The sequence below is a fragment of the Tiliqua scincoides genome, chromosome 2 (genome assembly GCF_035046505.1).
Source record: "Tiliqua scincoides isolate rTilSci1 chromosome 2, rTilSci1.hap2, whole genome shotgun sequence".
In the NCBI taxonomy this organism is placed as follows: domain Eukaryota; kingdom Metazoa; phylum Chordata; class Lepidosauria; order Squamata; family Scincidae; genus Tiliqua; species Tiliqua scincoides.
Genome location: NC_089822.1, coordinates 213,232,036 through 213,244,564, shown reverse-complemented (window position 1 = coordinate 213,244,564; position 12,529 = coordinate 213,232,036). Strand labels below are relative to the sequence as shown.

General features: G+C 41.7%; 1 protein-coding gene across 1 annotated transcript in view; it reads right to left on the bottom strand.

The window, feature by feature from the left end:
- Positions 1–12,529, bottom strand: part of SYN2 (synapsin II) — a 256,351-nt gene that overhangs the window by 95,554 nt on the left and 148,268 nt on the right. The window contains exon 5 of the mRNA XM_066614412.1: positions 6,299–6,388. Coding sequence (XP_066470509.1) covers positions 6,299–6,388 — 90 coding nt within the window. The remainder of the gene's footprint in view (positions 1–6,298; positions 6,389–12,529) is intronic.

The following is a 12,529-nucleotide window of genomic DNA, read 5'->3' as shown; positions in this document are numbered from 1 at the left end:
CAACTCTAGAGAAGGTTTTTGTAGCCTCTTCAAATAATGTATCCAGGACTGGCGAATGCAGATTTCACATCGCCATTGTCGACAAGCCATGTTTTACCTGTTGTTTATGATTGTATTCTGAATAAGAGAATAAGAGCTGGTCCTTGACTAACAGGAGAGTGACTAAATTAGTGCTGTTAATTCAAACACAGGTACATGGTGATGTCATGATACACAGGTAACCATATATGCCAGACTTGTCCTGTGCACTCTTTTTAAGTTTACAGTTTGATTTTTGTGCACCTTCAAATCCTGTTTTCTGATGTAGATCAAAAGGTCTCTCTGCCAAAAATACTTCTAGTATTATTGCAGTACTGCCCAAGTTAAATCATAGTCATTTTAGAAGTATATCCTCCAAATAATAAGATGATCTTTAAATATATTTAAAGGCTGTCATTTTACATGTTGAAATGCTTTTGTAGGCACATCAAATTCACTTGCAAAAAAATCTTTCAACAGTAAGAGGGTTTACAAGTATGTTGTACGTTAACATTTCCATTTTTAAAGCACAATTCCAAGGTAAATATGCTGAAATTTGGAAGATTTTTTTAAACCTGCATTTGATTTACAAATCTGAGATTTGATTTGTAAATCAAAGGAAGATTTACAAATCTGAGCAGGATTAATTCCCATATAAGAACTTGCTCAATAGCTCAAATCCCATGTGCTAAGGGCATGATCTATAAAGTCTCAGCAGTGCTGACACTTTCTCCTCTCCGTTATGCCAACACAGGTAGCTCATCCCAAGAAACTTTAGGAATATTAGGGAGCTCAATACCATATGACCCAGTGGTTCAGAACTACTGCCATCACTGTCCTAATCTTAGAATGTCTGGTGAGTACTCAATTGCTGGGGTGTACATGATAGCCATACAGGGGCACAAGATCATATCAATGGTTCATTACTTAAATGCATATTTGTTTACAGAATCAGGATGTAAATTTTATTCAATTTAGCAAGAACTCATTAAGGTAATGCATGTTAATACATTAGTAACACTTCAAGGATTCTACCATACAACAGTGAATGATATCTACCACAATATTCGAACATGAACATAGAACAGCATTTGTCTCTAGATGTGGAGTATCTTATTTGTGTATTACAACTTTCATTCATAGTCAATTCCTTTTGTTGTTCTGTAAATAAAAATCAGATGCACAAAAATGCACTACAAGCTTCTGTAGCAATAAAGCAATTCAACAAAATGCTAGCGTTATATGTTCCAAACTAGAGTGGGTACAGTTAGTGACAAAGTGCCAATTCATTCTGAAGAATGAATGCACTCAAAGCATTATGTACCATAAAGAACTACTGAGACTACAATATTTTTATTACATTTTACTAGAGTCTGATTAAACATTTCAAAAAAGGTGCATATATTCTGAACTATAAAATCTAAATTTCTATAGATAAGATCAGAGCTTGAACTTTTCATCTCAATCTGCTTAAGCTGTTTTATTACCATAAGAACCAAAACTGTAATTTGCAGTTTTCACAATATGAAAAAAATTGTTCTTCTTCCACTGTATTTCACTTGTATTAGATATTCCTATAGGATTATGTATATTAATAGACGGGCAGTCAAATCCTACATAACTTCCCACGCACTGCTTCTGGCGTTGGCCAGGCTGTGCTCTCCAGTATGTTGCGTTCACATTACACTGCTGGAATGTGCATTCTGGCGGTGTAACTGGGGCACTGGATTGGGCAGAATGCCACTGGGAACCATCTTTAAACCAGCAGTACTATATTAAATGGCAACACCTGATATAGAACACTGCCTTTGAAGCAAATGCTAAAAGCCCAATCCTACTGGGCTGCTGTGTCACTGGAACATGCTAAATGAGACACACCATTGAGCACAACTGGGCTGCTGCCACAAATGGTGACCGGCTCCACCTGCACAACAGTGACCATTGGGGGAACTTCAGAGATGGTGCATGTTAAATTAGTGAGGGGGGCTGGCAATGGGTGGGGTTTGGCAGAATAGAGTGGAATAAGAGTGTGTCAAGAGCAGGAAGCGGGCAGATAGCAGCAGCAGCACCTCTGCCAACATCCTATCCATGTTCCTGGCTTCAATCCACCTACCCAGACTTGAACTTGCACAAGCAAAATTGCACTGAGGCAGTGGAAGCTTACTCTGGGGGAAAGGAACAAATGTTCATTTACCTGGAGATATCTGTGGCTGCCCTCCTGCAGAATGCAGCATGCGCTCTATGTTGTTGTCGGTGGGGATTTAGTTAGGATTGGACTTTACAAAAAAATCACATGCCAACAAGGATTCATTCATTCAGTCAGTCAATTTATAAACCACTTTTCTCCCAAATGGGCACACAAAGTGGAATTAAACCATAAAGTTTTGGTAAGCATAAAACCCAAGCCAACATAATAATAATTAAAAATAAGAAGAAGAATTCAAAAGTCTAACTTAGTTATAGTGTGTCAACTCATTTATGTGTAGCACAGGTGGGACCTCGGCATCCACTGATTTGATTCAACAAATACTGGGATACCGGGGTCCACCTTTAAATGCCTTGTAACAAAGGAAAAAACACAAAAATCCAATTTCCTGCCTTCGTGCTGTTAAACAACACTGGTTGCAAGCTTCTCAGGGTTAAGGATAGTTTTAAAGACCCACTTCCAGGTTTCATGCTCCTCCAAAGTCGACCCAGAATGTATTGGCACAGATGCTATACTGCATTCAGGGACTAGATGGGGTGAATAATGGAATGAAATTATTCCATTAGGAGTAATGGAGGAGCAAGAAACTTGGAAGTGGGTCTTTAAAGATATTTCCCCACTGACTTGGTATCCACTGATTTTTTTTTTTTATCATCCACTGGGGCTCCTGGAACACCTACAGTATTAGGATGAGTACTGGTATGAGTTTTATTCAAAGAACTGTACAACTAATTCTGCACATTTGGGGAAGATTTAGACTTCCATTTCTTGAGCAGTAGCTCCCCATGCTGCATGGCAAACCTATTCTGAAATCGAAAAAAGTTGAAAGGTAGTTTATATTAAGGCAGGGAGATGTTCCTTTGTGAGAGGCACAAGCCAAGGATTTCACTGGGCATGCCCAATCCCTTGAGCACACCCGTGCAGTTTTTTGGATTTGAAGCCAAGCCTATACGTTCTGTCATGATTGTCTCTGAGCAACATTTCATTTCCCAATTTCATCATGTAAAATTAGCTCCTTGGTAAAGAGATGCTAACCTTCTGATGGACTTCCTGGACTCGTCTTTAGAGAAGTATCTCTCGATGCAGTCTATCCTGACCACTGACCTCTCCTTTCTCCCACAGTTATAGTAATTCAGATAACACGATTTTGAGCAGAATTTGCAATTCACACTTTCTCCTTCATTTGCTTCTGTCTATCCATCCATTAATCTCTAACTAGTGACCTACCTGGGAAAAGCACCAAATACTCAAGAACAAAGGTAGTGTCCAATACTGGATGGATGGACCAGGTTGGGGGGGGGGTTTCATACCCCAGGGCCCCAGCAAACTGGTGCTGGAATTGAGCATGATTTTTATATTAGATGTTAGATTGTGGTAGTAGTTCTTAAATGGCTATTTACTACAGAGGAGTACCTCTGATAACATAAGATTTAGTTAAGACTGGATTGTAAAATTCATTAAAAGCCAGATGAACAGGCAAGTTTTTTGGAAATGTTAAGAGATGGAGAAAGTGGGGACCTGACAAACATTCCCAGACAAAGTACTCCATAGCTGTAGCACCACCACTAAAAAGGTCCCATCTCTGGTCACCGCCAGACAAGAGAGCAAAGACTAAGGTCACTCCTTCAAGAGTTAGTCAATCTAAGGGGAAGGGTGTGCGTGTGTGTGTCTTTGTGCACACATGTGTGTACACACACAAACTGCAGTGGTGTGCAGAGCCTCTCTTTTGGGATCTGAAATGATGTTGTAGGTGTGCTCCCTGCTCATCTCCAGATGTTCTCCTTGTATGTGCATGAGCAGATATCCAGTGCTCTTGGATATCTTTGAAACTATCTTTCAAAAGATACAAAACCTAAATATTACTCCTGGAACTTCTCACTGCTCCGATAAGTGGGAAGTACACCATTTGTTTAAACTTAAACGAACGCAAGTGCATGCCTGAAAAGCAATTCAAAATAAGTCATTTCATGAGCCTGCTTTTTTGGGGGGGAGGGGCATGAGAGAGTTTGCATTTGGCTTACATGAGACCATACACAGTTATAGACTAACTATGTGATGACGACATAGTAAATACCCAGACTTAAAAAAAAATTGTTTTACATCATTGTGTTTCAGATGCTTATAAATAATAAACTTATAAATAAAATAGTATTCCTTCATTTCAGTAGAATAACTGAAAAGTCCTGAATGAACAGGAGGGGCTGTTTTGTAAATGCATTTTGTGCATTTACATATGTGCTATACTACAGAGAATCATGCAAAACAGATTTGTTTGAGTTTCTGCATGGTTCTCTGTTGCTAAGGAGATTTGTAGATATACAGAAAAACTCTAGGGTGCTGCTGTTATGAATTTTTAAATGGAAATTCCTGGCTACAGTTGAAGACTTATGAAAGCCAACCTTATTTGTTCACAAGGCAAGTGAAGGACATGCGAAGAATACCAAGCAGAGAAGTTAGCAATCTTCCCAACATAGTTTACATTCAGAGAAGCTTTTCATTAAACATGTGAGGTGGAAAGGCCAGGCAAGTGTCCCTAAATACTCAAGGTCATGTATTTGCCCTCTTGATTTCACATAAACTGGCCATAGTTACACTGACCACTGCAAGAACCATTGTTGCATAAAACATGAAATGGCTCTCATTCAGCTTCCCTTGTACCCTTTGAAAACACGACCATAATACTCAGGGCTGGAGGAGACTGAAACAAGAACTGTAGTGTAAAACAGTTTCAAACATCTATATAGCAAACTCACTGTTATCCCATTTTGTAGAAGACATAATACTTGAACTTCCTATCCAAGACTGAGACAATAAAAATGAAAATGTTACGTCACAGAATCCTCGAAAGATAATTTTGCAGTGCTACTATAATTCCAGTGCCTGGCAACAAGAACATGGCAGGGGTTCCAGAATAATATTTTCTGATTTTATTGTCTTACTACTATTTGACACAAGGGACCTGTCTGTTTGTCCAGAAGTCAACAATGCCTTGCTCAAACCTATTCCCTTTCTTTCATACCAGTTCTTCTTTTGTTCATTCCAGTTAGGGTGAGATGGGCATATTTTCAATAACAACTTTTAACAACTCTTCATCATCTATCCTTACCTACCCACAGGGACAGTTTTTTATTGATTTGTTCTGAAGAAACAAATGATGTAGAAAGTCACCCAAGGTAACCAGATGTAGGAAGGTAACCAAAATTCAACACAGCACAGTATTCCATTACTATAGCGCAGGGGTGCTCAATAGGTGGATCGCGATCTACCGGTAGATCGCGAAGCGAAATGAGTAGATCGCGGAGTGCTGACCCCCCCCCTTTCAGGTGCCTCTGGGAGGAAACGCCGGGAGTAGGGCCCATTGTACTCAATGGGGCTTACTCCCAGGTAAGTGTGGCTAGGATTGCAGCCTCACAGCCTAATCCTAGGCATGTCTACTCAGGAGTAAGTCCTGTTATACTCAGTGGGGCTCAAGGTACACCAACATACATTGTACACATAAATGTTATATGTTATGATGGCGCGAACATTGTAAAAAAAACTCTGGTAGATCTCCGGGCCTTGCTGGGTTTCAAAGTAGCTCTCGAGCCAAAAAAGTGTGAGCACCCCTGCTATAGCGAACAGCAGCAGCAGTGGCATATTTGAAACTGAGAGGAGAATTCACTGCTTGAAGGGAGACAAATATCTAAGGATTATTTATAAGGACAGAAGCCAGCAGTTAAAAACAATCTCTACATCAAATGCAATTTTTGGTAAGGGAAGCAATTCATAGAAATCTTATTCATCAAAAACAACAAAATTTGAGGACAAATCCACTGTTAAATGCAGGTCCATAAAGTATTGTTTGCATTCCAATGTTTTTGTTTGTTTTTAAGATTAGAAATACTTTCTCCATTTTCAGAGGTTGAAATGTTTCAAGTTGGGTGGTTAGCCAGGTTCACCTCTTTTGAATGAAGCCAAATAATTTTATATTAAAACAATAAGGTGGTAGAGGAATAAAATAAATCATGCACTATTATAGCTGTTTTCCCTACCACATAAAGACAATTGGTATTTATGTTTAATATTAGCACCTACCATTTCTTTGTGATTTGGATAAAAGGTTTGTTCAATGAGAGGGAATTTCTCTGGTCCCAGAGTTCTGTAGAGGGATACCAACTGGGCAAACTGCAAAGAAAATAAACAAAACTTTAAGCTCAAAAGGCAAATTATCCAGAAATGAACACAGCACTGTTATTCAACCATATCACTACTATCTAACAAAAGTTTAAGATTCAATTTTAGGATGCTGTACAGTGTACCAGATTCTGATTAGCCACCTTCAGAGAAGGAATATACAGGTGTCCCCTGGTATTGGGGGGAATATGTCTCTCCACCCATGGATAGCAGAAACCACAGATAAGGGAGGACCCTATCTCTGCAGCCCCCCATAGCCCAATATCTTTGTTTATTTTCATAACGGTCACAAGAAATCGTTCTTGCTTTAATCAAGCAAGCAGGTATGAAGCCTCTTGCAATTTCTGTAGGCCACTTGCTTTAACAGACAAGCAAGCAGGGAGGCAAGAAAGGAGAGTGAAAGTTAACTTCCCGTTTCCTGTTTACATTCAGTCTCCCTTCTAACCTGCCTGCTTGTTTGTCTGTTAAAGCAAGAGGCTTCGTGCCTGCTTTCTTGGTTAAAACAAGAGCCATTTTGTACAAATGTTATGAACATAAATGAAGGTAATGGGCATGGGGATCAATGGATAAGCAGATCCGTGAACACCAGATTCACAGACTGGGCAGATTAGGCTATATGCATCAAGGGTTAAAAAAGCTGCTACTTGGGGGGGGGGGGAGCTTGTTATATAGTCACACTCATTATAGCCACACTCTTAGGCATTTATAAATCAGGAAGTAGACTCTAGGGCCCCTAAACAGTTTGCGAACTACTGCATTAGGTTAATATTTACAAATGTTCACTAGATTTCAGGCATAGTGATATTCCAAATTGCCCACTTGTAATGTACTTTTAAGCAAATGCATTAAGGACTAGGGTTCCAAACAGGACAAACAGAATGTAGCTTTGCTATGCAAATATTTATATTTGTTCTTTTGAAAAACCACCAGCCTTTTCATCAGGCTTTGTAAGGAACTCCCATGCTTGGAACACATACAAGGAAGAACACGGTCTCACACTGCCTCACTTCTAGTCAGCCTTGTAACAACAACATTCTTCTTGATTGCTATCATTCACTCCCATCATTTCTCCCAAACTAGAATCACCAGTCCTGGTGCATAGCAAGACTGGAAGATCAAGGCCATGTTTTTTCCTCAGCATATACTTCATTTTTCATATAATTTTTTTTTAATGCTGAGTTTTCAGCAGAGATTTGGTTGTTTTGTCTTTTTAGTTGTTAACAGACATTCTAATGACATGTAGCCAGAGATACCATGATAAAATAAGGAAGTAATTTTTGTCTCCAAGTTATTGTGCTAGTTTTGTTATCACTAAAATATTTTGCCTCAGCATACCCTAATGGTGTGAAGGAAGGAAAAAATCCTAAACTAAGTATACAGGTAAAATTCTAAAATTACAAAGCTGTAATACAAGAACCACTCTTACAAGTACCCAAATAGCCTCAACTGCAACAAGCACAAAGTTTCAATCTATTGTTCTGATGGAGGGCTCTGCTGGTACCACCAGGCTGTGGCTTGTTTTGACTTACATTCTTTTTTGTATATCAATAAATTCTGTTCATTTTAGCACATATTGTAGTCTGGCTCTCTTTTGATACTTTTTGAACCTGGGTAACAGAGTCTGGCTAGACCAGCCTCTAACATTAAGACATTGTTGTTGTTGGCAACCTTCAGTCTCGAAAGACTATGGTATCGTGCTCTGAATGGTGGTTCTGGAACAGCATCTGGTGTGGCTGAAAAGGCCAATTCGGGAGTGACAATCCCTTCCACACTGGGAGCAAGTGCAGTCTGTTCCTGGTCTTTCTCCCTGGCTATGGGTCTTCCTTCTTTGCCTCTTAGCCTCAGACTGTTGGCCAAGTGTCTCTTCAAACTGGGAAAGGCCATGCTGTACAGCCTGCCTCCAAGCGGGCCGCTCAGAGGCCAGGGTTTCCCACTTGTTGAGGTCCACTCCTAAGGCCTTCAGATCCCTCTTGCAGATGTCCTTGTATCGCAGCTGTGGTCTACCTGTAGGGCGCTTTCCTTGCACGAGTTCTCCATAGAGGAGATCCTTTGGGATCCGGCCATCATCCATTCTCACAACATGACCGAGCCAACGCAGCAGTCTCTGTTTCAGCAGTGCATACATGCTAGGGATCCCAGCATGTTCCAGAACTGTGTTGTTTGGAACTTTGTCCTGCCAGGTGATACCAAGGATGCATTGGAGGTAGCGCATGTGGAAAGCGTTCAGTTTCCTCTCCTGCTGTGAGCGAAGAGTCCATGACTTGCTGCAGTACAGAAGTGTACTCAGGATGCAAGCTCTGTAGACCTGGATCTTGGTATGTTCCGTCAGCTTCTTGTTGGACCAGACTTTCTTTGTGAGTCTGGAAAACATGGTAGCTGCTTTACAGATGTGTTTGTTTAGCTCGGTATCGAGAGAAAGAGTGTCGGAGATCATTGAGCCAAGGTACACAAAGTCATGGACAACCTCCAGTTCATGCGAAGAGATTGTAATGCAGGGAGGTGAGTTCACATCCTGAACCATGACCTGTGTTTTCTTAAGGCTGATCGTCAGTCCAAAATCTTGGCAGGCCTTGCTAAAACGATCCATGAGCTGCTGGAGATCTTTGGCAGAGTGGGTAGTGACAGCTGCATCGTCGGCAGAGAGGAAGTCACGCAGACATTTCAGCTGGACTTTGGACTTTGCTCTCAGTCTGGAGAGGTTGAAGAGCTTTCCATCTGATCTGGTCCGGAGATAGATGCCTTCTGTTGCAGTTCCAAAGGCATGCTTCAGCAGGACAGCGAAGAAAATCCCAAACAAGGTTGACGCAAGAACACAGCCCTGCTTCACTCCGCTTCGGATGTCAAAGGGGTCTGATGTGGAGCCATCGAAGACTACAGTGCTCTTCATGTCCTTGTGGAAAGATCTGATGATGGTGAGGAGCCTGGGTGGACATCCGATCTTGGGGAGAATCTTGAAGAGGCCGTTAAGACATACCTCCTTCCAAATTTACAAAGGGAAGAGTCAGACTATGCCTGGTTCCTCATAACTAGATTCACAGCCTAATCCTAATGGGGCTACACATGCCATGGTATAGCAGTACCAAAATGGCTACTGCTATATCCCGCAGGGCCAGGGAGGCAGCTGGAGGTCTCTTCAAAGTAAGGGAACATTTGTTCCCTTATCTCTTGTCAAGCTCCAGCAACTTCTATGTGTCTATTTGGATCTGGAACAGCTCGACTGCTGGCGCAGATCCAAGTAGCCCCATGTAGGACTTTCAGGCCCAGGGAATAGGCTCCAGCAACAGCCTCTGCCGCCATCCCCACCCTCCTCCGGGTCCTGAACCGCCCTCCTCCTGCCACCCAGCCCAGTTTTGCCCTCCCCAGAATACCCCTGCAGTACTTGCCAGCATATGTACTGCCGACAGCTCCTGCGGCTCCTCCTGACTGGTGCAGAGGCCCAGTGACCTCCCACTGCCTCCTATGATGGCCTCCATGCCAACACCTGTCTCCTTCTGGCCACTGCATCTCCCAGGCAGCTGCTCTGGCCTGGGGTTGGATTGGGCTGTTACAATCCTTAATGGTTGATACAGCAATAATGACAAGTGCACCGATTTTATAGATTAAAGATTTGGAAAAGCAATGCAACTATATTGGAGAACGAGACAATACTTGGGAAGAACAGAAAAGAAAACATTTCATAACAGGTTTTAAAGCACTCACAACACATACTAATGTGCTACAGGCTTACAATCAGGAGTAAATAAAACACAAAGTAAAGACAGATAGCAAGATATGAAACACAAGTTTCCAGAAATGTAGACACTGGAGAGGGCCATTCCATGTCCTTTTTCTGGGCAAATGCTAGCCCAGAATTCTTCTAGACACCTACAGTTGAAAGAGCGCTTATATCAGAAACAAAACATGAATGAAACATACTACTGTACTCCCTTGACTGAATAACTCAGGTGCTCTCACATAAGACATGGCAAGCTGCAAGTTACAATTACATCTTTTTATGTTTAAAGAACATGGCAAAGTATAATCAAGCCCAGCATCCTGAGGCATCACAAGAGCCTCCTTTTTGCTAGGAGAGTCAGAATAGGTGGCAAATAGGGGGAACATCAAGAATGCTCACCCCAGGTCATTAGAGAGCATGGGGCGGATTCTAAACCGATTTCTAGGATATAGCTGTTAAAGCAAAGTCATGAAAAAGAAATTTCGGAGTAAATATTTAACTGAAAGACTACCTCTTTGGATAGAACTTAAAGCATAACTGATTTTTATAAGTGAAACATTTGTTATCTCAACCAATTAACAGAAAAGAATATGAGCTTTAACAGCTTAGAAGTTTGAATTATTTGCTGAATGTAGACAGCAAGATCTAGAAATTGTTTCAAAATAGTGGATAACAATTCAAGTCCCTCTGGAGCCATTTCCTTTGGCACTGTGTATATTTTAAAACAAATTCATCTCTATGTTACTGAATTTATACAATGCAAAACCAAAAACGTTTTGTTTTTTTTAAATCAACATTTTTTGTTATTGTATTTATACTGTGAAAAAATCTGATGAATGCTATGGAAATTGAGTTTAATCTGGTAACTCTAAACCAGAAGTGCTCAAACTTTTTGGCAGGAGGGCCACATCATCTCTGACATGGTGTCAAGGGCCAGAAAGAAAGAATCAATTTACATTTAAAATTTGAATAAATTTACATAAACAAACATATTAGGGATGGAACATATGAATGAATGAATTCAAACCAGTTCATAAACACTTTCACACACACAAAGGGGGGGAATCTTGAAGCCAGTTCATTAACACTTTCACACACAGAGAGACGGGGGGGGCATCTTTAAGCTGCTGCTGCTCCATGGTTGTGGCGGTGCTTGATCGCTTGCTCGTCCGCTCTCCCTCACACAGGCAGCATGTGCTGCTGCTCACTTGCCTGCCTGCCTGCCTGCCCACACTCCCTCCCTCGGGCGCTCCCCCCACTGCCATCTCTGGCTCCACAAAGGCACTGGCCGTGGACTAGGCAAGGAAAGACGGGCCCAGTGCATGCACATGGCCTTTTATAGTGGGACGGTAACACGAGACTTGCAAGGCTTGAACTAATGCGAGACCTGCAAGTCTCGCAGTACCTTCCCACTATAAAAGGCCCTGCGTGCATGCACTGCCACTGAGATTCACAGATGAGAAGCTCAAGGCAGCGAGGGAAAGCCAGACCCAGAGCTCCTGCATTGGGCCAGCGTGGCCATGGTGAGGGCCACGTGCCCACTGGAGATCGGGGACCACCCCAGGGGCCAGATAGGGAGCCCCTCGGACTGGAAATGGCCCACGGGCCGGGGTTTGAGCAGCCCTGCTCAAGACTTTTCATGGTGATAAGAAGCAACAGTAAGAAGTGTTCCAAGTACCAGATGGGCTCATACTTCTGAAAACATTTAACAGAATGGGATTACAACATACGTGTTTTATTAAAAGAAGAAATCAATTTGATCCATATGGATGCAGTGCATGTTTTGAGAATTTATCTATGCACACTTCTGAAGTGTAGAGATGACTGGAAGAATGAAGAAAAGGAAACAAACAGAACTTTGGTTTTAACTGCCTGTATTTACTTTTATGTTGAGCCATTCTGAAGATTTACTAGGAATATTTGGTTTCACAGAACAACGTATTTAGGTTTTGCTACAATGATTATTTTCCTTAGAATTGTCAGTATTGTACTTTGCATTCTCAGACTTCCTACATGCATTATATGAATCCTGCCTGTTCATCTAACTCAGGGTGGTCCAATATAAGAACTGTGAGGCCTCTTTTGGTGGCCCTTCAGAACCCTGTTGCACCCATTCCCTACTTCAGTGGTTTTTCTATTACCTGCCACTCTGTTCTTGCTTCTCCTTTGGAGAAGGAGAAACTGGAATAGCGTGGCAAAGAGATCAAAAAGCCCTGCCATACCCACCGCCCTCTCCTCTGCCTGCTTTTCCTGCTGCCTGGCTCAGAATCCGGAAGTAACTGGTAGTGATGTCATCACATCATCGCCAATTACTTCCATATTTGCATCCTCAGGAGTGTACTGTGGCACCCTTAGCAGTCAAAGTTGTAACGCCCTGATCTAAGTCTAAGTTTCTCTCTATGGTGAGACAGGAGGTT